Raw genomic sequence first — 26,830 nt, 5'->3', positions numbered from 1 at the left:
CCCCAAGGGGAATTTTTCAGCACAATTCTCATGCACCGCTATTCTCAGCCCCACGCACCAATCGCCCGTTCACTATCGAAACCTCCTGGAGACTATTAAGAAAAATGGACACATTCTCTGACATGTGCCTTCAGAAAACTCTGATTTATCAGAATTATCATATGGTAGTAATTCAAACATCAGAGCCAGGAGTGTGTCGGTATGGATCGGCGCAGCCGTCTCTGACGACACACCCATAGCCATCTCATACACATCACACATCTCTGCCTTCAAATGCCTCAGCAATTCATCACTCAAACCCAACCCCTGGATGTCAGTAGAAGCCATATCACCCCCAAAAATATAAGCCGCGCCACCCCGGACCCCGGGGAAGCGGCGAGCTGGGAGAGGACCACCACAACCAGCAGTTTTATTTAGCTGGATGATGATAGGTGGTCTAAACTCACTAACTCGTTACCGGAAACATATTGTACTGCCGTAAATGCAATTGTACTGCCGTAAATGCAATTTTTATGTGACGACGTTGATTTGGCAGCGCGCCGCACGATGTGGGCTGCGCGAGGCGCTCCCCAAGCCCGTCGTGTGTTGCGCCAATTGACGACGCGGCCCGGTGAGTTGGCTGCCCCGCGCGCGCTGTCGGCGCCGCGTCGTCAATTGGCAAAATACTGATGATAAATAATGTCCCTTTGATTAAACTGCGGGCTTCTCCATGATTTCTGGCGCTCAACCCTGGTATTGGCAAGCTCAGGAGGATCCAGTCGCTGCCGCGCAAAGCGCAGAGGTAGAGGCAGCTTTGGTTTTCGCGGAGCAGGAAAATCATCGCGCGGCACAAGGCCAAAGGTTGCTAAAGCAGACAGAGGAGGAACTGAGACGCATTCGTTCCAAGTTAGTGGATTTGAGAGGCATGCTTTCGGTGTCTGAGACTGCGCGCAAGTGGGCACAAGCCGAGTTTTCAATCTCTGAGGAGCGACGAGCAATTCAGGTCTGCAGTCTTGATGCAGAGGTCATACTTCATCGAGAGGATGCAGAACTGCAGCGCCAAAGAGCAGAGTCATCGGAGCGGCTACGCCACCGTCTCGAAACAGGTATCTCGTATGTCGTCGGTGCGATAGCAGGCGTAACGATGCCTGTTTCGAGCATTGAAAGAAAACGTTTCGATGTCCGGGATGACTTGGAGACTGGGGTATGCGTAGACGCAGTCTGTGCGCCTTTGACAAGCCGCGTGCCGGGTCGCGAGGATCCAATTTTTTTTGCAAGCAACAAGTATTGCCAGCCCGTGCTGGGTAGCCTACGCAGGGAGATTGCTAACGCGCGTGCTGCGGCGCGAGCAGCCTTGAGGCATTTGCACATGGCGAGAGCCACTTCGGCTGCAGCAACTCATCGCGCAGATATTGCTGAGATGCGAATTGAGTTGGCTTTCGATCGTGTCAAAGCTGCCGAATCGGCAGGTCTCGCGATGGCTGCTGAGATAGCCCAGCTGAAGCTGCAGTCAAGTTTTGTCGCTGTTTCTGCCTCTGATGCTGCGAGCGCTGGTTTTGCGGCATCCGAAGCTGCTCATTCATGCGCGTTAGCCAGAGCGGTGGAATCTGAACACGCCCATGAAACCTCGATGCAGCATTCACTGCCGCAATGATGGCCAATCAGAAGGCGATGGGAATGATAGTGAGCATGCAACGTGGCAACGCGAGCGACATTGCTGTTGCGGCCGCGGCTCAAAGCGTCTGCGCAGCTCGCACCGCGATAGCTCTATCGCGATCCGGTGTTGCAGCAGCAGCAGCAGCGAGTTCAGAGCAGGCAGGTGATGATCTGCGCGCACACGAGACCACACGGGCCAAGGCTCGAATCAGATTGGCAGAGCAGGACGTAGCCACCCTAGCAGTGCTTTCCGGGGCACATACTTCGGTCGCTCAAGAAGCTGTTTTTTATAGTGTACTTAACATCAGACGCGCGGCGGCAGCTGAGTTCGCGTTTGAAGCGTTGCGCAGCTCACACGAGCGGGCCATCACCGACGCGCAAGCAAGTCGTGCACAGCTTGCCGATTTCCAAAACAGGTCTCTAGGCAGCTTAATAGCAGCTCGAAAGAGCATCCACGATGCTGGAATTTCTTTAGTAGAGGAGCTAAGAGCTCTTGAGGGCCTGATGATTTTGCGCCTCTTCGGCTGGCACGAGATGCTCGTACGTACACAGAAGAAGCTGCTATGTGTGGAGGGGCACGCTCGCCGTCATCACGCCCTCATGAATCGCAGACTGAGTGCAGCTTCTGAGGCGCTCGTGGTTGCTGAGAACGACGCGGCCAGTTTACACCGCCTGAAGGACACAGGTCCCTCCCTCCCCTCGCCACAACTGAGGTGAAGTTCACCAATTAGGTGAGATTGCCTTGAGATTTACGCGCGCAGCTCTTGGACGTGCTTCTTATTCGGTGAACAGCCTGAGGAGACGAGTTGACACCGCCGAGGCTGGAATTGCGGCGATCGGTGCAAAACACGCCGAACTCGAGGGCAAATACAACCTCGTAATTGCCAAATGCATCAATGGAGCTTGGTGCCGGAAGTAATTGCTTTTTTCCGTGTCGTAGAACCTTGTTGTTTTGCCTTGAGTTTCAATTACCTAGGTCAAGAGCATCGCCAAAATTGACCATAAGTTCATCTACGGGGAATATTGGCGTGTCTTTGGGCGGCTCGGGCATAGAGGGTTCGGTCGAACTACTTCCTGGTGATCTCGTGAAAGATGCGATGGGACAACAGGTGCTTTCACGGTCGTGGGGACATTCGCATATCGCTCGCCATCTCAACACCGCGATGCGTTCAGTGCGCCGATCCCAGACTCTACTGGACGAAGGGGGCTGCTGAAGGGTCCCGCTGTACCAGGGTGTAGGATTTACATCCCACTGTGATTATCCTAATACTGTCCACCTTCTTTTCTAAAAGCCCCGACTTGTATTTTTGTACAGGGGAAATATTCACGTCCACTAGCACCAAACGAGCAGCACGCAGGAAGAGCCTGTCTAGGGGCAGGCGAGTTCGTCGGTGTTGAAAGAGAAGACGTTAAAGAACACAAATTCGCTAAAGTTGGAATGGTGGCCACTCACATATAAAAGTGGTGGGGCCAAGTCGCAAACTCAGCTTCGTTGGGTTTCCCAGGCCCGAGCACCGCGCCGCGACCACACTCGGCCAGGACGCCAGGACGCGGGACGCCCTGACACACAGAGCTCAGTCGGCGGTCCCCTCCGACGTCGAAATGCTGGACGAGATGTTGGAGGAGATGGACGAAGCAGCAGATGAGGCTGGCCAGCCGCCACCGTCGATCCCGATGAATTTCAATCCGGGAACGGGCGCAATTAGCCAGCCACAGCGTGCACGTCGCGGCGCATCAAAGCGACAGTACGAGGAGGAGCATGACTCCGACTCGGGAGATGGAGGAACACGAGGTCGGAAAAGGCGCAAGTATACGTTCAAGGGCAAACTATGTTCAGCTTGCGGTTCGACTAATGGTACTCGCGCAAGGCGCTGCGTCAACTGTGACACACAATTTCCGGCGACCGCACCGAAACCGAAACCCGCTAGAAGACCACCGGTGTTCGAACCACAAATAGACGATGATGACACACATGTGGTCGAGTTTGTGACATCAAAGTGCATTATCGAAGGATTTGACGTCGGCGCAGACGGCAAATTCGCCAAGCAATACGCCTGCCGCACTCTTGGTGGGAGCCGACTTAATCTTACGTGGCTCTCGGCAGAAGAGGCCCTCCGACTCGGAAAAAGATCACGAGCTGCATTTTTACGGTTTGCAAATAAGATCAGCGAAGATGAGACAGATGCCGAAGTCGTGGAGCGGATATTGGACTGCCGTGTAGCACAGGAATTGCCACCGCGCTTCCTCAATCCTGGTGCAGTTGATCCCCATTTCGCCGAACACGAGCTACTTCCATTGCCTGATTGTGCTCACTTTGGCCCTCTCCACACTCTGGGTTCCGCTTGGTGCCTGGAGGGTTACCCTCTACTTGGGGACTGGTTCACAGAGTATCACACGCTCCTGGATGAAGAAGAACAAGAATCGGCTGGGCCATCACCGTGTCGTGGACGTGTCGTTTCCGCACGAACCCGGATCAGCGATGAAACCGACTTCGACTATGAAATCATTTTTTCCACGGGTGAGCTCGCGGATAGTCGGCGCGTTGTCAGCAAAGAATACCTTGCGCAACGGCCAACCAGGAGGCTGAGTCGCGAAGTCCCCCCCGCGTCGTGGAATTCAGACGCCTCGCAATACGGGGCTGGAAGTCGCGGTGATCGTAGGTTGCCCTCTGCGGGTGTGTTGTTGCAAGTCTTTGTGAAGACATGGATGCAGACCCGTTTCTAGCACCGGTGCCGCTTGCTCTGTACCCCACATACCTTGCCGGCATCGCGCCGAACCAGCCGATGGACTTGGGGACGGCGCTGCAGCGGATGGACGCCAGCGGCGTGCCTCCGAGTGTGAACACCAAACTTTCGTATCGAAGTTCTATCAACCCCACGTCTTCATTACATGGCGCTGATGGGTCATCTGGTCTTTTGTAGGTTACAAAGATGCAAACGAAGTCCAGCGCACCGTCAAGATCATCTGGGAAAATTGCAAGCGATTCAATGCTGCGCAGAGTTTCATCGGTATTATTGCAGATGCGCTTGGTATGCGCTGTGAGCGTCTCTTTAAGACTTGGCTCACTGGAGTTGATACTACGCCAGAGCTCAATGAGTATAGCTCCTCTTCTGCCGTCGCATGTGTTCATTGTGATCGTCCCTGCTGCCGCAGTTCCACGGGGGAAAGCCACCGTTGCCGTCGATGTTTGAAGGCTGGGGGCGGATATGGGGAGCTACCACGACGTTCAGTAGAGCTTGTCCAGCTCTGGCGCGCACGCCAAGTTACTCGTCCTACTTCGATTTCCAAGCCGAGGCGCGAGTACTTGGTTAAGTGGCGCAACAGATCCTACGAAGAATGTTCTTGGGAGGCCGCTGAGGATATTGCCGGGGACCAAGAGACAGATAAAGAAGTTACCCTGTACTTTTCGCGGCGTGATCGTGGCGAACCAAATAGATGGGCACCGCAGTTGCCAGACTGCGCACCAGCTGGCTCTCTCTACGCAGTCATCTTAAGAAGAGTAGAAATTCCGCGGATCGATATCCAGTCCATTACTTACGCAGATATCCTTACCAGCGGCGCCAGGCATGCGCTGCGGGTTTCCCAGATACGCGACACTCCAAGCAGTCCTGTGATCCCTATCAATGTCGGTGATATAATTTGTTGTATTGGGACGTTGGAAGTATTGGGTCGCAGCCTCAGTGAAATTGGGCAGCAGGTTCAGGCTGCACTGGGCACAACGCTTGTCAGACTACGGCTCTACCGACCTCCAAGTGGCGTGGACGGGTCGGCAGCTGCTCGTGCCGCGGATGCAGCAAGTAGGACTGCCGATACACCATTCGTCGATCTTGAACATCTGAGCAAGCCAGCAAAAAAGCGTACGCAGGCGTCGCACATTTCTGCACCAGATGATTTGGAGACATCGTCGCTCGGCCAGGATATCAAGATCGCCCGAACGCTGCGAGACTACCAGGAGGTGGGTGTGACTTGGATGGTAGCTAACCGCACGTGTGGGTACTGTCCCCGTGTCTCATTGATTTTAGCTTCCAATCCCTATCAGATATCATGTGATACGCTGACTAAAAATAGGCGCGGTTGCATCTTGGCGGACGAGATGGGCCTTGGGAAGACAGCCCAAGCATGCTGCGCGCTGGACCGCATTCTAGGATTGGTACATAGTGAAGCTGTGGCACTCGTTGTTGTGCCTTTAAGTACGATCGAACAGTGGCGACGGGAGCTTGCTGTTTGGGCGCCTCGATTAGAGGTTTGTGTATATCACGATGCAACATCGCGTGGACGAGAGCTCATGCGATATTTTGAGTGGGGTGAAGACACGTCGCCAAGGTTTGACGTACTGGTAGCGACCTATGAGACTATCACCCATGATACGGCGCTTCTTGCGCGCTGCGGAGCTGTGTGGCGCGTTTGCGTTGTTGATGAAGCGCACCGATTGAAGAATGACAAATCTCAGCTTGCAGTGAGCCTAGAAAAAGTTTTAGCGCATACGCCAATCTCAAAGCAGTGGCGTCTATTGATCACAGGCACGCCTCTACAGAACAATCTGCGTGAACTCTGGTCCCTCCTCCACTTTGCCGACCGCGACAAATTTCAAGAGTCTGATCAGTTCTTTGCTGAATTCTCTCGTGTCGAGAGAGGTGATCTCGACGAGCTCGCAAACTTGCACGAGATTCTTGAACCGAGGCTTCTGCGGCGTGTTAAAGAAGATGTCGCCAAGGACATTCCCGAGAAACAAGAAACTGTCATTGATGTTGAGCTTACAACTATGCAAAAACGTCTCTATCGTGCCATTTATGAGAAATCTGCATCGCTTTTGAGCAGCATCAACTGCGGCATTGCCGGTTTGAACTATGTGCAGATGTCTCTGCGCAATGCCTGTAATCATGCTCTTCTGGTGCGAGGAATTGACGACGCGCTTTTGAGTGAGCCTGATTCACTCGTCAGAGGTAGTGGCAAATTCGTCCTACTCACTAAGCTGTTGCCGCGCCTCAAGTCTGAGGGTCGCAAGGTTCTTATTTTTTCCCAATTCGTGCGATTACTCCATCTTCTTGCTGAGCTCTGTGATACCAATGGCTTCATGTACGAGCGTCTAGATGGGACTGTGAAGATGGCCGCGCGTCAGAAATCCATTGATCGGTTTAACGACCCCTGCTCGGATGCCTTCATTTTTCTTCTCTCTACGAGAGCTGGAGGCGTGGGCCTCAATCTTCAGGCTGCAGATACAGTTGTAATTTTTGACAGCGACTGGAACCCACAGAACGACGTCCAAGCACAGGCCCGCTGCCATCGTCTTGGCCAGACAAAGGATGTCATGGTATACCGCCTTGTTGCCTCGCGTTCATTCGAGGGCGAGATGTTCGAACGTGCTTCCAGGAAGCTTGGTCTCGAGAAAGCAGTCCTCGGCTCAGGCGGGTCAGATCGTGACGATAAAGTAGAGCCCGACCGCAAGCAGCTTGAGCAACTCCTTAAGAAGGGTGCTTATGCTCTTCTTCAGAGTGACGAGGATGAAAAGCATCGGTCAGAACAGTACGCGGATGCCTCCATTGATTCCATCCTTGGCGAGCGAGCATCAACTAGAATAATTGCGCAAACAAAGTCTAAAGCCAAGTTTTCGAGCGGCATTCAGGCGATGACAACGCGGTTTGGACTAGGAAGCTCTGAAACGACTGGAAGTGGCGTCGCCCTCGATGATCCTGACTTCTGGGCAAAGCTGTGTCCGGACTCTTTGGCGTCTGCTGCAATCCTTCGGGAACGCCTCGATCGCCGCGGTCCGCAAGTACCCATCGAGAATGAGAGCAAGTGGGTATCCGATCTTGTTTCCCTCGGCGGTGAACTTGCGAACCGCTTCGATGTCGATGCTCTGCGCGAGAAAAATGCACTTCGTGAAGTCGCGCTCATTGCGTCCCTCCGTACACACCAATTTTCGACTGTTTCCCGCCAAGAGATTCGTCATCTTCATGCTATGCTCGACAACACGCGCCGTCGCGCCTGCCGCGACGAGCGAGATACTTCACCCAGTTTGACTGCGGGAGCACCCCCGTCGGGTAGCCATGCCAATCGCAAAGCATTCCGCACAGCTTCCACACTTAAGCATGCAATCCCAAGTCGGTCGCACCGCTATAGTAGTAGATTACCAGGTCACTATCGATGCCGCGCTCTGCTGCACATCGCGCCCTACGTTCGTTCCTTTGATCGCTCTCTTCATGTAGACATACAGACCGATATGCGAGCAGACCGCGACCATGCAATGCGTGTTGCAGCCTGGGCAATCCGTGAAGAGGCACTTCGGGAAGAACGTTTACGGGCAACGCGTGAGCGCTTGCAAATCGAAGAGGCAGAGCGTCAAGAGCGCATTCATCGGCTCGAGGAAGCAAGGCAAGCTCGTGAATTGCTCTATGCACGCAAGATGGAGCAAACTTCGGCACTCAAGGCGAGCCAAGAGCGTCGTATGGCAGCCTGGCTTACGCAATGTGGGCAGGAGGGAACAGTTCTTGAATCAGTGCCTAGAAATGCCCCCCCCTTTAATCTGGAATCAGAATCGCATAAACCTTGTGAGGCAACTGATTCAGAGGATGACACTCCTATCTCAAAGATGCGCAAGCTGGTGCGCTCGCCATTCTTACAGACTTCAGGCCAAATGCCCGACCCAGATTGCATGCACTCCATTCAAGAGGCTGTCGCTTTTGATGAGTCTAATGTTGATAAAGAAATTGGAGAGACGAAGCCCATCGTTTCTTCAAGCAAGTCGGTAACTACCAATGATGGCGGCATAAAAAGCAGCAAGAAAAATATTGCGCCCTGGACTGTCCAAGAGGACGATGCACTGGCATCTCTCGTGGGACGTTATGGCACATCTGATAACTGGACATTAATCAGCCGCACGCTGGTCACGTACCGCACGAGCAAGCAGTGTCGGGAACGCTGGCATAATTTTCTAGATCCAACCATGAACAAAGCACCACTGACAGTGGAGGAGGACCTCCTACTAATAGAAGCTGTGCTGGAGCACGGAAACAAGTGGGCAGCGATCGCACGGCTACTTCCAGGTCGCACTGATAGCTCTCTGAAAAAACACTGGAACTCTACCTTAAAGTGCGGGGTCATCGCCTTTTGTAAACAAGTTCCTGATGCTGTGGAAAAAGTTCGAAGAAAGGCTCCAGACGCTGCTGCAATTGTAGCTTCTATTTTAGATCATTGCAAGCGCAGGTCCCCGCCGCATAGCCAACCATCTCAAAAGATCCCCTCCAAAAAGATTGCCAAGCGTATTTGGCGTGTCGTCGGGCATCCTCTTCTAGGCGCTTACGTTGCCCTATCCGACAGCGCTCCTGAGCTCAATGAGCCTCGCATTGGTCGACTTGATGCTGTGGCTACAGCTCTGGAGCTCGGCACGGATGCCCTGATTTTCCGTGCGACTCATCTGCTTGGCCCGCGGCATGGCGAGCTTGTGGAGCTCGCATTGACTGACCTGGAACCAACTCACGATATCGCTGATCTCCTTGGCTTGGATATGTCTGTTGAGCTTCTCGAAACGATGGCAGGTGGGGATGACGTATCCTTTGAAGCCTTTAAAGCTCAAAAACGTCTCGAGGAACGTATCGCCAACGTGCCTGCAGAGTGGCGGCATTTCTTTGGGCAGTTACTCTGGGCAAAGGATAAGAAAAATGAACCGTGGTGGCCTGCTGTCGCTCTAGATCCACGCTCATTCCGTGTCGGAGATCCAGTTCGTGACCGAGCTGCGAAGCATGTTGGCTCAAAGCACATTGTCCGTTTTTTTGGCCTACCTCCAGGAAATTCCCTGGGCTTCATTCCGCTTTCGGGCCTTCGGCCGTATTGCCAGGACCCCCCAGAGGATTCTCTCAGGGCTCTTAAACGTTGTGGCAAACGCAAGCAGGACGAGTGGCGTCGCGCTTGTGATGAAGCCGCCACGAAGGCCGACCAGCGCTCACGGCAGAATCGTCCGAAGCGTGATCCCCCACCTGTTGGCTCTCGGGTCATAGTCACCTGGGATGATGAAGGCGAGTTTGACTGCCTTGTTATCCGAGATGTGACTCTGCAGCGTCCTTCAGAAGCAACACAACACCGTTCCTGTTGCAGGTAACAACCGGCTTTCTCCATGTCTCTCACCCTACCTGGGATGAAACCGTTCCCTTCGACCCAGACGAAGACGAATGGCGTTCATTTGAACACTGCAGATGAATTAAAGCTGGCATGTTTTGCCAGATCTAAGGACACGCTGGGGTTGTGGTCAAGCCATAGGTCTCTTCGTACACATCCTCATCCGAATCATGGCATCAGGAAACCACAGGCCTAGTTGCAACGGCGAAGCAAGCGCGAATCGCGCTTTACCCAGCAAAAAAACTGCAGTCGCATTGCCCGAGATGGACGGGAGGCGGGCGCAGGGTGGTTTCCGTCCACTTGGCCTTTCGTATCTCCCACTAGCCTGCGCAACTAGCCTGAGGCTAAAGGAAGCAAGGTGAACTTGCGAGGTAAACTCTCCCCCAAGCCCCCCCCCAAGGGGGGGCTGGGCTCAGTTGGATCAGTAATACCAGAATGAAGGCCGACGGGCCGCGCTTGCGCTCCGCGCTTGGGTGGCGCAGCCACCTCAGGGGGAGGGTGCGGCAGGGAGCGACGGCAGGGCGGGTGCTTCATTTGTGCCGAAGGAGGGTGGCGGGCGGGCTAAAAATAAGCCGCGCCACCCTGGGCCCCTGGGCCCCGGGGAAGCGGCGAGCTGGGAGAGGACCACCACCGTGTGACAACCAGCCGCTGCAGTTTTATTTGGCTGGATGATGATAGGTGGTCTTGAGGTGGTCTAAACTCACTAACGCGTCACCGGTGACCGGAAACATTCAGCATACGGTGGAGAAATAAAGTACAAGGGGAGAGAGCGAACGCGGGATCGACGCTTTCTAGTTTGGACCCCACCCGCCCCCCCGGGGTCCAAACTAGAAAGCGTCGAATTTCCCGCGGTCGTCGGTGGCGCGGCTGTGCAGCGGCCTCGTGGGTGCGGCGCTGCGCCCAGAACGTGTAAAGAATCTAAGTCCCGTACATCAACTTGACGTTAAGGTACAGTCCGTAGTAGCAGCCTGAGGATAAGCACAGTGGGTGAGAGGGGATCTGTCATTTGGCCAGCCAACTGACCCAGAGTCTGCTGAATCTGCATCAGCGTCTGGTTCGGTGACTCGGGTTCAGGGGGCTCCGTTCTGCGTCTCTCCTCTATTATCTCGTCGTTAAGTTTGCTCAAGTAACTGTGGAACCTTTCCTGAGAAAACTCTGCTTTATCAGAGTCATCATATGGTAGAAATTCCAACATACAAGTCAGGAGTATGCCCTCATGGACGGGCGAGTCGAAAGGCCTGCCATCCAAAATACCCAAGGCCATCTCAGTCAGCTCCTCCTTATAATGCCTCAGCAACTCATCATTCAAACCCAACCCTTGGATGTTAGTAGAAACCATATGACCCAAAAAATATAAGCCGCGCCACCCCGGACCCCGGGGAAGCGGCGAGCTGGGAGAGGACCACCACAACCAGCAGTTTTATTTAGCTGGATGATGATAGGTCTAAACTCACTAACTCGTTACCGGAAACATATTGTACTGCCGTAAATGCAATTACCAAGCTGGCGACTTCCCTACCTCCCTATAGCCGCCTCTGCGACCTACCCTGGGGAGTGGACTCGGAAGGGCCGGTCGGCCCACCCACACGGCGCCCGTAAAACAAGCCCGGTGGGAATGGTCGCCATGCCGAGCCTGATGAGCGCCCCCCCTCAAATACGAGTGAAATCGAGCATGGGGGTCTGGGTTTGTAAAATTCGACCGGGTCCGATGGGGGCGTACTTGGGGAGGCGTCGGGCGACCCCCCTAGGTCCCCAGGGAGCTCCTGGCACTTATTTTCTGGGTCGGTCGGTCGGTAGGTCGGTCGTCGCCGCCGCCGCCGCCGCCGCCGCCGCCGCCGCCGTCGTCGTCGTCGTCGCGCGCGCGGGGGAGTTTCGAACCTAATTCAGTCGCAGGGCGACCGCAGAGAGGTGATGAGTTGCCCCATGCCAGCTGTCACGGTATATGGACCCGGGAATGCAAAAATCGAGTCGGCGCGCCCCGCAGTCGCAGTGATCGACAGTCTCGCCGCCGCAGAATGCCGCTAACAGAATTTTTTGCGCTCCCGAACCCCGTCGTCGCTGCACGGCGCAGCACGCGCGCTTTTCGTGCACCACTTAGTGCAAAGCGGCGCGGTGCCGGCGCATCACATCACCGCAGCGTTATCCTGTCCGTCGAAACGATGCCGTTTTGGATGATTTCGATGAGGTTTTTTCGATTACTACTTCAATAAATTAACCCAAACGCGTTTGCTTGTAACACGCCTGGGTCGACGAGTTAAATTCACGGGCCGTGCTGAGCTTACGGCGCCCGCCGTCGGAAGCGGTTGCTGGTCCAAGTAAGCAAAATCTTACCGATGGCGACACGCGGTGGGAAATTCCAGAGTGCTGGCGGGACGAAAACCGTGAATCGTCCAGAAAAATGTTCGAGTTAAATTCGAGGGCCTGTCCCACGCGACCAAACGTGTCGGTTTCTGAGGGGTGGGACAAACAAAAGTCAAGTTGTATTATACGCCCCCCTCATGCTCGATTTGGCTCTACCAAGAGGCGGGCTCCCTGGTAATCGGGGCTTGGTGTTGGCCTAAAATTAGTCTGAGTCTCAGTCGATTCCAGAAATACACCCGCTGCAAAAATCTTTCCCAAATAATATCGGGCACATATACATGATCATCTGGAAATCCGCTCAGAAGATAGATGACACGCCCGCAATGGCAGATAGCGCTGCATTGTGGATATCGGAAGTCGCCGTGCTGGCCGTGGAGTAGGCTCAGTTTTCAAGTTGCTAAACGCTGCATCGAGTATGCCGATGGTACTTTCGCACTTGCTCGGCAACAGACTCTGCATTTCAGATAGTAGAACTTCACCTTCAGCTAGGAACAGAAGCGAATCAGTGTCAGAAGGCGCCGGTTTTTGCGCCAGGATGCATAATGACGAATATATGCGCGTCAGTTTTTGCACGCGGCCTTCGTCAGTGCCTGTTTCCGAGTTGAACATAAGGAAAAATGCCCTCTGTAAAGAAATGCTTGCATGGTTTGATGACAATGCTGCCTCTGGCATCTCGGTGGACAACGGCAATATCGGTCTGACGTATTTTGCCATGACATCTTGGAATGCGGCCGATGGTACCAGCTCTGGATTGTGATGAGCAGCGACTGCAATGGCGATCCGGACAACCGCCTCTACAAATTCACGATATAGTAGAGGTTCACACTCCATATCTATTTCTGTACCTGCCTCAGCTGCATCAAAAGATGGCATTGAACACATAGTTTCAGTATATCCAGGCTGAATGTTTTTCGGAATACTTGCTAGCTTGGAATTCTTAAGAACCGCCATGTTTATTACGGCGGCATGCTGCCGACGCAATGCTAAGAGGATGCTATTCACCTTCGAGACTGAGAGCACCACCGGGATGATGCTGGTTTTAAAACAAAAAAGTCGAAACTGGCGGAAAGACATGGCAAAGACCCCCCTTTCGATGTCATTTGTGACATACGCTTGGTAGATGTTCTTCAATTCAGAATTGGCCCGCAAAATGTTTTTTTGGAGCCTCCTCTGGTCCACAATCGTCGAGCTTTCACCTAGTGCGTCCCCTATGTGTAGATGCACATTAGGCTGGATGCGATTGGCATCTAGATATTCGCGCTCAGTATCATCCTTTTGCACATGGTCGCGCCAGAACTTACCCGCATACAGAGCGCCATCATCGTAGATAAAGAGACCATTCCCCTGCTTGATTCCGTGAAACCATTGGCCATTATACCGCGCCCCGTTCGCGTAGTAAAAGGTTCCTACTCCATGACGCACACCAGCCTCCCATTGGCCACAAAAGCGATTGCACATGTGTCTCTGGGTGCCCAACCATTGATGCTGCGGTTGAGCCTCGATCCAAACATGCTCTCCCCTGCCATTCTGTCGATCGTTCAGCCAGCTGCCGACGTAGCGCTCACCTCGATCATTCCATATCATCTTACCAACACCACACTTGATACCTTTCGACCACTCACCCAGATAGATATTACCACTTGCATAATACATCGTGCCGCGTCCCTCTCTATTGTCATTTACCCAGCTGCCCTCATATCGGGAGCTTTGTTCAAGGTTATAAGAGAGCGTCCCATGCCCGTGCCTGGAACCTAGGAACCATTCACCGTCGTAGCAAGGGGAACCATTCATGCCCTTGAGTGTTCCCTGTCCATGTCGGAAACCACGGAAAACATTTCCGACATATACTGTACCATCTGGCCAAGTATATGTGCCAAAACCCGATATGGTGTTGCGCCTGAACCCCCCGGTAAAGATCGTTCCATCTGACCACTTGTAAACGCCTTCTCCATCCATCATGCCGTCCTTAAAATCACCGACGTATGTGTGCCCGCCTATGAACTGCGCATTCCCACGTCCCTCGAAGCGGCGCGCCTGGTCGCGGCCGCCCGTGTATTGGGTTACCACAAGGTCCGCCAGTCCGGGATGAAGCTTTGCGTTATTCATCCTCACGCCTCTCGTAGCGCAGGATGTGTATCTGACAGCCAAGCTGGGGGGTGACCGAGTGACTGCCCTCAGGGATGGTGCTGTTGTATGAAGGTCGTGCGTCCTTTGTAGTAAATAGCTTGCTAACATGCAAAGAATATAGACGGACCTTGATGTCTGTCCCTCTCTCTCTATCTCTATATCTCCATGACTATACTGTAGTACAGTACGCTACTCTACCACTATCCTACTACCATCATGCTAGTACTGTACCTACCCTAGTAAAGCTCTCCTTCCCGTTCCCCTTCTTTATAATCAGTTACTATCTTATGACTGAGCTACCGTAAGGTAGCACACTGAGCTTCCCCTCTCACCCACTGTGCTTATCCTGCTACCGTAGTCAACAAAATCTGGGGTGATACTTCCCTTCAAGTAAGCGTTTTGTTGAACATTTAAATACGACTTCCGACCCGAACCGGCGACCCCACACCCTTGAAATCCCTCAATCGATACGACTAGCGCGCTATTCTGATAGGCCGGCTTGGCGGGGGCATAATTCAACAATTTTGCCACGATTTCCGTCCGGTGGTCGACCTGCGCGCGCGCGGTCGACGGAGGACCTCTATGACATACTACGGCCGGCGGCCACAAATAATAAATAAATACTTCTATGGGGCGCTCTAGCCCTATGGTTGTTTTTGTCCTTGACCGTAGTGACTACGGACTGTACCTTAGGGGAGGGTGAGCTCAGTTTCAATTAAAGATGCCAGAATGAAGGCCGACGGACCGCGCTTGGATGGCGCAGCCACCTCATTAGCGCCAGGCGGAACTGATCATCTACCTGGCCGGGCCCGGGGGGGCGGCGACGGCGGCGCGAGCTGTGGCCCGGGCTGGCTCTTGGGCTGCTTCTAATGCGCTATAGACTAGTCTGTGGTGGGAGATACGAAAAGCCAAGTGGACGGAAATCAATGAAATGCGATGCCAGTGAGACAGAACCTTTTTTCCTCCATTGACTTCAGTTCACTCTCCCGGTCCACATCATGTGATAGGTGGCTCTAATGGTTAATTATCGGCGGGGGAACCCGGGAGTTCTAGTCTCCTGGGATTAGGATTTTTTTTTTTGCTGCGTTTGCTGCACTTGGAATACTCAGGGGCGTTAAGTTTCAGACCATTTCCCGGAGCATTGTCAATTGACACCGGTCCCATATGATATAACAGAGTCGCATGCTACTGAGAAAGGATAATCTCCATGAGAAGATCCGGCTCCTGTTTCAGCTCTTGGAATCCACGCTCGAGCTTTACAGCCTCCAAATGCTCCAGGATATAAGCGAGACAGATATCCTTAAGGATTTCAGCTGAATGGCGTTTTGCCGCAAGGAAAATAGAAACCACATTTTCGACCTGCATATGGTTCTTGATGCGGCAATAAGAGACAGATCTTACTGAAATAGACTTCCGAATCTGATCCTGGCATAGGCTTTTCAACCGACCGAGAAGATATTGCTCAGAAACGACCATAAGTGGAATCGCGATGGACCTGCAAGAACTTGCGTGGGTTATGCGAGTCATAGTTTGCTACAAAGCGCCATCGCGGTGATATGTCTGATACAGTGTCAGTGTAAAGAAATTCGAGCATAGCAAGGAAAACCTCGTAGCTTACGCCTTTGATCTCTATTTCTTTGCACGTACTTTCACGCATTCCACCGTACAACATTGCGCAAAAGTGCTCAGAGCGGGCGGCAAGGTGTACCTTCACAATACGACTCTTCTCTTCGAATGTTCATAGGTTTGGTACTTTGGAAGCGAAGATGGTGCAGCCTTCAACGATAAATTTGATGTCGCTTAGGTCTTTGTTATTAACAAGGCGCCTCATATCATCAACCTACGCCCGGCCTCTCTCTCTCGCTCTGCCGACTTCCAAGTTCTGAACCAGAGTTGGAGGTGGAATGACCACGGGTTCGAACCGGAATTCGTAGAAATCGTTGAGGACATTCGCACCATTATATCCTGTGGTGTCGCACCTTTATTTTTTTAATATATTTTGGACACCACAGGAAATATAGGCGAACCGCCGAAGATAAAAAGTGAGTTCCCGTAAACTTGAGAAATGAGAGAAGAACGGCCGGATGGAACCTAGGTGGCAATCACTGTGCAAATAAACAACCCAATTAATCGAGCGCACGTCACCCTCGGATACATCTAGCTTTGTCCAGAGTGACGTCGCAAATGAGTATTCGTGCATGTCGTTGAGGCGCTCTGCGCCATTGTAACCACCTGCGGGTCCCTTTCTCGAGATTTATCTCTTGGGATAGTATGTCACCAAACGTCACCATGCGCCCACCGTAGATCGCACAGGCATGGAAGTAGCGCGGGCTCGGAACCTGCTCGTGCACACAAAGTAATTCAGAAAGCGGCACCTCAGCAACTCAGCAAGAGACAGCACCGCCGCAGGTTAGTTGGCGCCACCTGTGAGATAAGGCCCTGTACTATGCTCGGCGTGAGCCCAACACGTATGTCGCGTGTGTGTCTCAAGGTTGCACTCAAAAAGGTCGTTCATGCGCTGAACACCTGCATCATAAACTGCCCATCGCTATAATATTCGCGCTGGCTGGACCATCATAGCCTCCAAAAACAAACACAGAGTCACCCTCTTTGCACCAAGAGGGACAAGATCTAATCGACGGAATCTGGCCTGTATGTCAACGTCACGAACACTGCTTCTGTATCAATAGAAAGCACCAGTGGCTTGGACAGCACACCAGGTCCAAGTCTCAAAATCATATTGGTGCATGTCATTTAGCCAAGTCGAACCATCGTAACCTATGTATCGTAAGCTTTTCATGATGGCATATCGGTGACGCAGGCAGGCCGCCCCCAAACACCACAAAGAAGTTGTTATGTACTACTGAAACATACCCAAAGCGCGAGGCCGGTGGTTGACCTGAGTTCAACAGTATATGATTCACACGAAGACCCTGCGTGATACCGGACTGATCAACATTATGCCATTCCTTTGTAAACAAATCAAAGCTGAAAAGATCGTTGAGCCATTGCTGGCCATTGTAGCCTATGTATTTCTATAAGTCAAAATGAGGTATATTATTGATTGTGTAATAATATCTGCAGATTGTGTATAATATCTGCGCAGATTGTGTACCACCAAATAAGTACAATTTTCCTCGGAATTCAATAAGGCCATTATTTTCTCGCATTCCTGGTGTGAGTCCTGCGAGGCATCGTGTTTCTTCAGCAATTGTATCGGGGGATGCACCGCTCGATGGTTCTACGCAGCTCCACCTCGTATTGTCAAGATCGAAACAATGAAAGTCGTCAAGGCGCCCCCCACCTGATTTCAGCCGAGTTCGATGAATATCATTATCCGAAAACCCTGAATTGGCTACCGCCGTAACCGCCAAAGATGTACATGTGAGCATCGACGATCACCGAGGCCGCACCAGACCGTGGTGACGGCGACGAACCACTACTATTGACCTGACTCCAACGTCGATCTTCACCCATTGTTAGATTAGTTGGCCATCTTCATTTTTCGTACAGGGAGAAATCTCTCTTGGTACAGGTAATCTTCGATTAGCCAGGAAAGTAGCGCCCAGAGGAGAGAGAGAGAATGAGCTGTTATTTATTATTGCAGCTCAGTCGATACTCGCTCCTTATGCTCTTATCTGACCGGCGTTGCTGAAGCAGCCCGCCGGCGAAATTCTTTCTGAGGAAGGGGGGCACAGTGTAGGTTGGAGCGACGGCGGCCATGGTTGTGTCCAACCCAGTCCCGCCGGAGCTGCAGGGGCCCCGTTCAATGAACAGGCGCGGGCCTTGCCAGCGCGGGTCGCGCTGGAGGCGTTTTTCGCGGCAGCCGCGGGCTTCACGGAGGAGTCGCCCGACAGCAGCGCCTTCCTAGGGGTGCTGGAAAGGGTAGCCTTGGAGGTTTTCCGGGGGGGCACTCTTTTACAAGTGCGCGGAGATGCGGAACCTTATGCTCTTATCTGACCGGCGTTGCTGAAGCAGCCCGCCGGCGAAATTCTTTCTCCCCGTGGCCAGCCGAACCTATTTTAGAGAGAGGGAGTTTAGCTAGTAAACTAGGGTAGTGGGGTGGGCCTTGAGGCTCACTCAACTTACCCTTTATGCCAAATTATTATCTTGATTGACTAGAAAGCTACTTTATCAGGACATTTACCAACTTGAAGAAGTAACAAGTTGGGAGAAATACCCCAAACTAGGGTAATAAGGAACGTTGATGTCAACGTTACGGGGAAGTGCAGTGCCATCTCCATAGTGTGGCGTCGCGATAGAGAGGGAGCAGGGTAGTGTAAACTATGGGGATGATGGGGGATCACGAAGCTACCCAATTCAGATAGATCCCTTTTTCAAGTTCACTATACTGACTACGAGGAATTCCCTTTTCAGGTTCAGCCCCGCAACTCTCCTTAGCATAAGCCGTGGAGAATTAAAAGTAAGAGGGATGAGAGGAGGGGCCTAACTAGGGATACTCTCTAGAGAGATAGAGAGATTTCTATCTTCATCTTCAGTGAACTGCATCTTGATGTTGCAGTGCACCTTACCCCACTGCGCTCCTACTGCGTATCCTGCTAGTCTTCCCTTCCCTTCCTTAATTCATTCTAGTCCAGTTTCAAGTCTTATAGACAGCGAACTGAAGGAGTGACTGCCAAGCAGGCACAGAGTGCATAGCGCTCTTCTGTGTCTAACCAAACTTGAAGACAATTCAGAGATCCTCAAGTATTCGTGTCCAGCCTGGAAGGACCCAAATAAGAATCCGTGTTCAGCCCGGTTTATGACTCAGGACATGATCTTATTGTCCGAGAGACGTCGGGGCAAAGTTTCCTGGCCACCCGATTTTTATTGCAGCACTTTTGATGCATTTTCGGACATGGGGCGACGCCCCAGAACCACTCGTTCAAAAATATCTCTGCAATAAAAATATTGAATGGCTTCGGACAAAAGCTCAGAGCCACTCGTTCCAAAGTCGTGCTTGAATCGTATTGCCCCCCCGTCGAGAGAGGGAAGGAAAGATACCAAGATAAAATATTCAAGAGGAGCCAATAAGAAATAGCCAATAACGAAGGGAGCAGCGGGCCACTAAGCTACAGAAATTCCTCCACAACGTCGGGCGAAGCGCCTAGGGGGCGGCAGCGCGAAAGCGGTGGGCGAGGCCGCGGCTGCGCATGGCCCGACACGCGGCCAGGCGGCAGTCTGGCCGGACTCTTGCTTGCTTTCTTCTTTAGCTCAACGCGGCCGTGGATCACACGAGAGGTGATCTCACTTGCGCCCCCGAGGAAAGTGTCCCAAGGTGGCTGTAACCTTGGCTTGGGCTCTACGGCAAAAAGTTCTCTTGCAATCTGAACATGAATCCAAGAGTCTATCACACGACATCATGCGGTCGTCGCCGTCGGAGGGATTACCCCAGTCCAGCCAGACACAGGGCATTAGCCGAGTGTATTGCCATGCGACTCGGTGTTGCGCATTTCGAACGTGGCGCTCTGGAGGAGCGCCGCGCATCCAGAAATCACCGAGTCGTATGTGTCCTTGAGCTTGCCGAGAGCGCCGGCCTCATCGGCAGCCGCTGCCGCCAAGATTGACGCCCGGTTGGCGTGATCTTCTTTCGTGGCTTCTCGTTGGGCCTCCTTGAAAAATTGCTTGCGCTTGTGTATCGAAAGCGTGGACGACATCGCAATCTCGCGCTTTTTGATGGCCTTCGCAAGAAGTTCCGTCCGGGTTTTGCGCTCCCGTTTTAGAACACGTGTGCGTACATCTCTCACTCTCCACCGCATGCGCTCATTGCGAACGCGCCTTTCCCACCCGGCCAGGGCACGTACGTCAGCGCGTTTTATTTCAAGGCGGCGTAGAAGCTCAAATTCCTCTTGCTCGCGCACCGCGATATCGTCGATGTCAACTTCAATATCTTCGTACTCTAACTGAAGTTCAAGGAGTTCAGCGTCACAACGACTAATATGGACCTTCATGATCCGCTTTTCCTCACTCGCCATGGCGAGTTGAGATGTGAGCCGTTCCCACTCATTTTGCAGGGCCTCGGCCCACCCATTCTCAACATCAGAGATATCCAGCGTCTCTATCTGTGTTTCGACCTTGGGCAACCGAAGCTCAGCCTCTGCCATGAAATTTCTCAGGGCCTTCAACCGCCTCCGTGCCCACTTGCGTGACGACCGGATATCCTTGACATCGGCACGGACATCTGCCATGTCGATTCGAACATCATCACGAAGAGCATGCCAGGCCATTAATGTTTTGGCGGACTTTTCAACTTCCCATGCTTCCTTTAAAACTGCAAAACGCTGCACGCTGCGATATCGTAGCCATGCCCTGAGGATGATCCGAGCAGACTTGAGTCGATGCCCGGCGGCTGAGTGGCGCATCGCCGAATAATGGTGCCTTGCGAAGAGTCCGCGAAGCCGTCGAGTAATGCAAGTTACCGCCTGGGCGCGGACATGCACAAGCCGCTTCTGGAACTCCCACTTAGCCTCGCGGCATAGTATGCATAGTCGCCAAATTTGCTGTATTTTGACACTATTTGTGATGGCGACAAATCTCTCTTTTGTGACTCGCATCGCGACCTTGCGACGGACACACGCCTGGAGGCGCGGTACTAAAATCGTTCTCAGGCGGATGCGTGTTGCCTCATTTTGCTTTAGGCTCACAAAAATACGGTCCAGGTAACCGCGAGCAACCTTTTGGAGCTGCACCAAGGAAAACAACTCAAATTTGACGAAGTCTAATCGTCTGCGCCACAAAATCTGCGCATGTCCACGCATAATGCGTTGTATTTGAATCGCACTATCCCTCCGTTGCCTAGCCCCTTGCGCCTGGCACCGCCCCGAGTGACCCCGAGCGATACGCTGTAGGAGGCGCAGAGCGAGCCCAACAATTCGTTGGTTCACATCGCTGGCAAGCTTGTGGTAGTAATTCAAGCGGCAAAGTACCCCACGCATAGTTGCCGCGATGCGTGCTGCAGCACGCACGGCAATAAAACACTGTTTTAGACCGTCCTGTTTTCGGATGGTGAGACGCCGGCATGCGCGACGCCGCTGGAAGAGTCTAGAGAAGAGGATGAGGTCGTTTCTAGAGCGAGCAAGAAATTTGCGCGCACATTTTGTAAGCCTGGTTGCATGTTGCCAGTTTTTCCGTGCCCAGCAAACATAGTGGAAAGCGTGGTGCCGCCGAAGGGCGTTCTGAATCACGAGAGCGCCAAGATTCATTATCAAACGGCGCTCCTGTGTCTGGCGAATAGCAACAACAATGCGATGTCGAGTAGCAATTCGAGTTGCCGCGAGTGTCGAAACTTGTGCGAAAATGGCATGGTAAACTCGGCCATAACAGCCACGGAGGCTTCGCTGGATCCGGATAGCAGCGAGATGGCGGCGATTTCGTCGGCGGAAAGCTCGGAGCAGCATAGTGCTGCGATAGACACGCTGAAGTCTTATCGCAAGTTGTGCCTCACGTTTCTTGTCGATGCACATCATTCCCGAGCACAATGCGTTCCGCAGGCGTTGTTCCTTGATTGGATCTCGTGCAGTGCTCGATAAGATAGACCCAGATTTGGTCTCGTGAGACTCAAGTGTCGTTTTTTTCTTGTGTTGCTCTTCTACATAGTTCAAACGTGCCGCACGTGCCGTGGCCTTTTGCTGAGCACGTTCCAGTGCCTCGTCTGCACGCCGTTGCTTCGCTAGAACAAATAGCTGGTGTTTGGGGGGCAGGGCGTGAAAGAAGTGTCCAAGCGGGTCACCACAGTTGCCCCGGTCCGGTCTACGCATAGATGCTATGTTTGCATCTCTCCTCACAAGACCTTGGTTCAGCAAATGGCGAACGGTACCGGGAGATTCTGCCGCGTTTATACCTCTTGTTGATTTCAAGCTCGTGCCGAGCTTGCCTCGTCGCCCCCTGGTAATATTGTGGCGCTCGGCCTCCAAGGGCGCGTGGATCTGCGGATTCCACTGCGCTGGCGTCATCAATCGAACATTAAGTTTTGAAGCCTTCAGGCCGGTCAGACGTGCGCAAAACTGAAGCTTGGAGGTCAGCCGCCCTGGAGAAAATCCTTTGGGCACTCTTTCTGGAACCCAAACAACGCCAGAATCTACGGAAGCGCACTCTCCATCAGCTGGGACGCAGTCAAAACTGACTAGCTTATCAGCTTCGTCTTTTGGGGTGGGATTTTCCAGAAGTGCATCAACGATAAGTTCTAGTCGCTCAGTTTGTGAGAGGCCACAGAAGATCGGCGAAATCACGATTGCCTGAAAGTGAGTGCCCAGTAGGTCTCGTCCCTGCAAGCCTGGCGAATGCATATCAGCCGGGTTGCTGTCCCGTACCCTGCATGCATTGTCTGCGAGGTTCCATGCTTTAACTGCAGTTGGCGCGGTACCCGCAGAGACTCGCGTAGCTACGACATCACCATCCTTGTTAGCTTTTTTGACATAAAAGAATCCTTCAAAACCAACTCCGCGCGAAAAGTGGCTTGCCGCGTCGCCTGTCACTTGCTCCACTTCTCTCTGTAGATGCAATGCACCACCTATGTCACGTCGTGCTCGATACCAGTAGCTATCGTTTTGCACTTGCACCTATTCGCAACGCGTTTATTAATCAAAGACTCGTGACTCTGGCTTAGCGCATGCGTCGTCTGAAGCGAGGAAAATGAAATTGCACGCAATATCAGTCCTTCCATGGGATGGATAGACTTAGCACTCGCTAGAGCTCGTTTTTGCTCTTCTTCTTCTTCTTCCTACAGCCCACAGCAGTCACAGAGAACCAATTAACTAACACTGGGAATAGTTGGACCTCCTCTTTGCGCTTCTTATGCAGTGCCTCAATGAATTCCGCGCCGACCGAGATGCTTTTGGATGACTTGTTCTCCGCCCGCATATTGGCCGGGAGCTTGACGCGATCGCGAAACGCCTTGTTCTTGGTCAGATCTAGCTGCGTGGGCACGTCAAGAACACGCACGAACTGTAGCTCCCTAGGCTCCGGTCGCGGCTTCAACGCCTCGCGGACTTGCCGCAGTGCGTCGTCCCAAGCGCCGGGCTCTAGCTGAACGCCGGCGACCGAAGTAATCGCATCACCACTCTGAAGTATGGAACGCAACGAAATATCTCGAGACAGTGACGCGATGACCAGCAAACCCAAAGGTGCTGAGTGCGCGAATTGAATCCCCAATGGAACATCACCCGGCACGTGGATTGTTATCACGCGCTGCATCGTAGCGGTGGTGCGCTGCTGCTGGATACTTAATTGAATTGACATGCTACGCGCCAGCAGTAATGGACGTTACCTGGAACACAAGGTAAAGCATTACAATTGTCGAAGCTCTCGTCCGGTTTACTACAGTATCTCTGATTATTAGCGTTATCCTATCAGCGCTCGTTGCAATTTGACCAGTTCGTAATTTGGACCATACGGAGAGCCACACGATGGTCCGCCTCTGAGGGCTGTCTCGCGGCCGATTCTTGGTCGCCTTCGGCGCGGGTTCGAAGTCGCGCGCCCCCGGGCACTCCCTGGGGACGCGGCGCTCGAAGTCCCTGTCGGATTTGGTCTCGGAGGGACCGATTTCGGGCTGCCTATCGGGTGGCAGCGCCGCGGCCTTGGCGGTGAGCATGCGGGGGCGACGCGCCACGGCGTTGGGGGGGCGCGGGTCGATGGGGACGACGCGCCGCGGGACGACGACGGGGGGACGGGCGCCGCGCCGGGGCGCTGCTAGACGTGCAGCGTGCGCGCGCGCGCTTGCGCCCGCTCCAAAGAGTCCGACAAAGAGCCCCATGAAGAAGAAGCAGAAGTCGATCACGGACGGTCCGGCGGCCGCGCTCGGGGCCGCGCGGCGCGGCGCCAAGCTCGTCATCGAGCCCCGCGGGGCCTACAATGCCACGTCGAAGCTCCACGACTTTGACGGGGAGTGCGGCGCCGCCAACCGGCTGAGGATTCGGCCGACGCTGCTAGCGACGGCTCCGACGGCGAGCTCGCGGACGGCGCCGACGACCCATGACTCTGCGATGCCCGCCAGGCCGCAGCTACCGACGAGTGCGGGCCCGCGGAGGCCGATCCCGCTGGGGTGGTCCAAATTACAACCTCCTCGAAACCCATGGTGTCGTAGTAGGACCACAGGACGACTTCCCGGGCGCACCCGCCCGCGAGCTTCGGTGTCCTCCGAGTCCCAGATGCGAGGGGTCCCTCGGGGATGGTGGCTCGGCGGCTCCTGTGGTTTTGTTCTTCAGCTCCGCTATGTTGATCCTAAAGTTGATGTTTTCTTGGTCCAAATTGCAACGAGCGCGGATAGGGGGGGTCACTGAGCCCGCCGGGCCGGGTGCTCTCCGGGCTCCGCTCCGCCTCCGCTGGCGCCTGGTTTTGGGGGGCGTCGCTGGAGCGACTTCCGGGATTTCGGGGGACGCGAGAATTAGGGGAGCTGCGTCCTGCGGCGCCGTACGGCGAATGCGCCGGTTTATGGCTCCCCCGAAACTCGCCCCGGTCGGAATGGGTCACAGTGCCCTGCACTTGACAGACCACAACCCTGTTATAGTTGCCTCCCGCACTGTAATAGACGGAGAGTCTTCCTGGACCTAGTGAGGCAGATCCTCTGCCCGTTCGTCCAGTAGCCCCGGCCCCCGTATACTACGGCAGCTGAGGTGACGTGAGGATAACAGAGACGCCGGTGTACCGCCACTGCGTAACCTCGATAGTTCACCCTCACACGGCAGGGCAGCTTCACTAGGCTGCCTGCTGGGACGCTCATACTGGCCTATGCTGGCTATGCTAAGTCTGCCTTATACTGGCTATACTCGTGCTATACTATGCTGGGGCTTCATACTAGCATACTCGGATTCTAACATAGGTCTCTTAGACGGCATGACCGCAGGGACTGGCGAGTGGCAGGGCGCGCGCGGGTAGCGCAGGGGGAAAATATGGGCGCGCGCGAAGCGTGGGAGAAATTTGGCCGCTGGAGCCACGCGGGTGATCGCGGGCGTGGCGGTTGAAGGCCTTCGCGCGGCGACAGAGTCGGAGCCCGAGGTCGACCGCGCGCCGCGCGTCGAGCGCCGCGGCCGCGGCCGCCGCGGCGAGTGCTGCGAGCGCGCCGCGGAGCGCGTGAGACCGCTGGACGCGGACCACGTGGCGCGCCGCCGTTCGCCGGAGCGCGCGGCGCGCGGCCGCGGCCCAAGCCGCGAGGCCCCGGCGGAGCCGGCTCCGCGCGGCCGCCGCCGCGGCCGCGGCCGCCGCCAGGCGGCGACGCGGCTCCTGAGGAAGCGGCCCAGGGCCGCGGACCGCCGCGCGCGGGCCGCCCAGGCCGAGAGCGCCGCGCCGCAGGCCCGCCGCGCGAAGCGCGCGGCGCCGACCGCGGGCCGGCGCCGCGTGCGGCCCGCGGCGGCCGCCGCGAGCGCGGCGAGCGCCGCGCGGCCCCGGGCCGCCAGGAACCGGCCTCGGGCCGCGCCCTCGCGCCGGCGCCGGGCCGCGCCGCGCGCCGCGGCCGCGCGGCGACGCAGTGCTCCGAACCGCATCGACGGCGGTAGCAGGCACACGACGACGTTGTCGCTGTCGTCGGCTGTGGCACCCATGGCGGCGGCGAGGCAGCCCACGACGACAGAAACGCCGCCGTCGCGTGCGCCAATGCGCGGAAGATATGCGACAGCGTGCCGACGCACTGGAAGCGCTGGAAGGGCGTCGCATGCAAGGACGTCGTTGCAAAACACCGTTTCCGCGCTCAGACGCTGCTGATAGTCCATAATATATTAATAGAAGCTTTCAGTTAAGGCGAGCCGCAGCGAGGTATCCGCAGTCTGGTATCAGTCAGACATCCATCAAACATCCAGTCGAACTATCCGCAGGACGCATCTGAGCGGCCGAGAGAGTATGGCAGCCTTTGTGGTGGCGCAGCTCCGCAAATATGGGGAATTGCGCAACGATCTCAGCAGCTTTGAGGGCCGCACGCGCACGGACAACACACTGGTGAAAACGCGACATTCAGGCGACTGCGCGGCGACTCAGACAGGCGAGTTTAGGGGCTGGAATGCGGCGCGCTCGACTCCCCCGACCCCCTAAAGCTGTTTTCGAGCTCGTGCAGCGACAGGGATCGTTTGTCGTCACTCCGGCATCGCCTTGTTAAAAGGTCTGGCCGGCGAGAGTCGAGATCGTCGAGTTTGTCTGGTCGGGGCTCGAGCGCCGCGGCTGCCCGCCGGGACACTGTGACGGTTCGCGACTCCTCCAGCGCCAGTGACGCGAGGAGGTTGTCCCAGGACGTCCCCCGGTCGAGCGACACCATCGCATCCAGCCGCACCAGGTCCTGGGACCGTTTGCATGTGGCGTGGACGCGCCGCAGCCAGGGGCAACCCGACCGCAGCGGCTTCGAGGCCTCCGAGGAAGCTGAAAGCTCGTCAGAGTGGCTATCGATGGTCACGAAGGCTGTAGGAGTCGCCGCGCGGGCTGTAGGTCGCCATACATGGAGAATGCGACCAGGCTGCGACTTTTGCGAAAACGCAGCCCGGGCTGCGTCTGCGACGAAGTGGGCCGTGCGGTATCCACAGTCTGGTATCCGGATACCAGACTGCGGATACCTCGCTGCGGCTCGCCTTAACTGAAAGCTTCTAATATATAGAAGGACGAGTTGTGCGTGGTATCC

General features: G+C 54.6%; 6 protein-coding genes across 6 annotated transcripts; 3 read left to right on the top strand and 3 right to left on the bottom strand.

Moving 5' to 3' along the window:
* Positions 1 to 4,993: 4,993 nt before the first annotated feature.
* AURANDRAFT_39128 (hypothetical protein) lies at positions 4,994 to 7,815 on the top strand (the record flags this gene model as incomplete). The annotated part of the gene is made up of 2 exons (XM_009042916.1): positions 4,994 to 5,628; positions 5,704 to 7,815. Coding segments are annotated over 2 exons (2,133 nt in total), but the record flags the coding sequence as incomplete, so codon positions are not given.
* A 613-nt stretch (positions 7,816 to 8,428) lies between these two features.
* AURANDRAFT_8350 (hypothetical protein) lies at positions 8,429 to 8,725 on the top strand (the record flags this gene model as incomplete). The annotated part of the gene is made up of 1 exon (XM_009042917.1): positions 8,429 to 8,725. A coding segment is annotated over one exon (297 nt), but the record flags the coding sequence as incomplete, so codon positions are not given.
* A 4,676-nt stretch (positions 8,726 to 13,401) lies between these two features.
* On the bottom strand, positions 13,402 to 14,064 carry AURANDRAFT_33037 (hypothetical protein; the record flags this gene model as incomplete). The annotated part of the gene is made up of 2 exons (XM_009042876.1): positions 13,402 to 13,536; positions 13,618 to 14,064. Coding segments are annotated over 2 exons (582 nt in total), but the record flags the coding sequence as incomplete, so codon positions are not given.
* Positions 14,065 to 14,520: 456 nt separating this feature from the next.
* Positions 14,521 to 17,760, bottom strand: AURANDRAFT_72593 (hypothetical protein; the record flags this gene model as incomplete). Its single annotated transcript, XM_009042875.1, has 19 exons — positions 14,521 to 14,721; positions 14,756 to 14,813; positions 15,425 to 15,594; positions 15,637 to 15,730; positions 15,773 to 15,795; positions 15,883 to 15,943; positions 16,158 to 16,214; positions 16,263 to 16,326; positions 16,381 to 16,467; positions 16,514 to 16,574; positions 16,632 to 16,659; positions 16,713 to 16,761; positions 16,808 to 16,885; positions 16,933 to 17,013; positions 17,066 to 17,134; positions 17,180 to 17,260; positions 17,351 to 17,419; positions 17,465 to 17,539; positions 17,595 to 17,760. 19 exons carry the CDS (start codon positions 17,710 to 17,712, stop codon positions 14,521 to 14,523), a joined length of 1,524 nt encoding a protein of 507 aa, XP_009041123.1.
* A 1,889-nt stretch (positions 17,761 to 19,649) lies between these two features.
* On the bottom strand, positions 19,650 to 23,986 carry AURANDRAFT_67432 (hypothetical protein; the record flags this gene model as incomplete). Its single annotated transcript, XM_009042874.1, has 6 exons — positions 19,650 to 20,813; positions 20,880 to 20,918; positions 21,162 to 22,793; positions 23,011 to 23,148; positions 23,496 to 23,579; positions 23,732 to 23,986. The coding sequence occupies 6 exons, from the start codon at positions 23,984 to 23,986 to the stop codon at positions 19,650 to 19,652; spliced, it is 3,312 nt and encodes a 1,103-aa protein (XP_009041122.1).
* Positions 23,987 to 26,064: 2,078 nt separating this feature from the next.
* AURANDRAFT_67431 (hypothetical protein) lies at positions 26,065 to 26,619 on the top strand (the record flags this gene model as incomplete). The annotated part of the gene is given in 3 exon segments (XM_009042918.1): positions 26,065 to 26,160; positions 26,180 to 26,312; positions 26,492 to 26,619. The coding sequence occupies 3 exon segments, from the start codon at positions 26,065 to 26,067 to the stop codon at positions 26,617 to 26,619; spliced, it is 357 nt and encodes a 118-aa protein (XP_009041166.1).
* Positions 26,620 to 26,830: the final 211 nt, after the last annotated feature.

This window comes from Aureococcus anophagefferens, assembly GCF_000186865.1.
Source record: "Aureococcus anophagefferens unplaced genomic scaffold AURANscaffold_39, whole genome shotgun sequence".
In the NCBI taxonomy this organism is placed as follows: Eukaryota; class Pelagophyceae; order Pelagomonadales; family Pelagomonadaceae; genus Aureococcus; species Aureococcus anophagefferens.
Note: the sequence above shows the minus strand (reverse complement) of the source record. Positions and strands in the feature narration are given on the sequence as shown.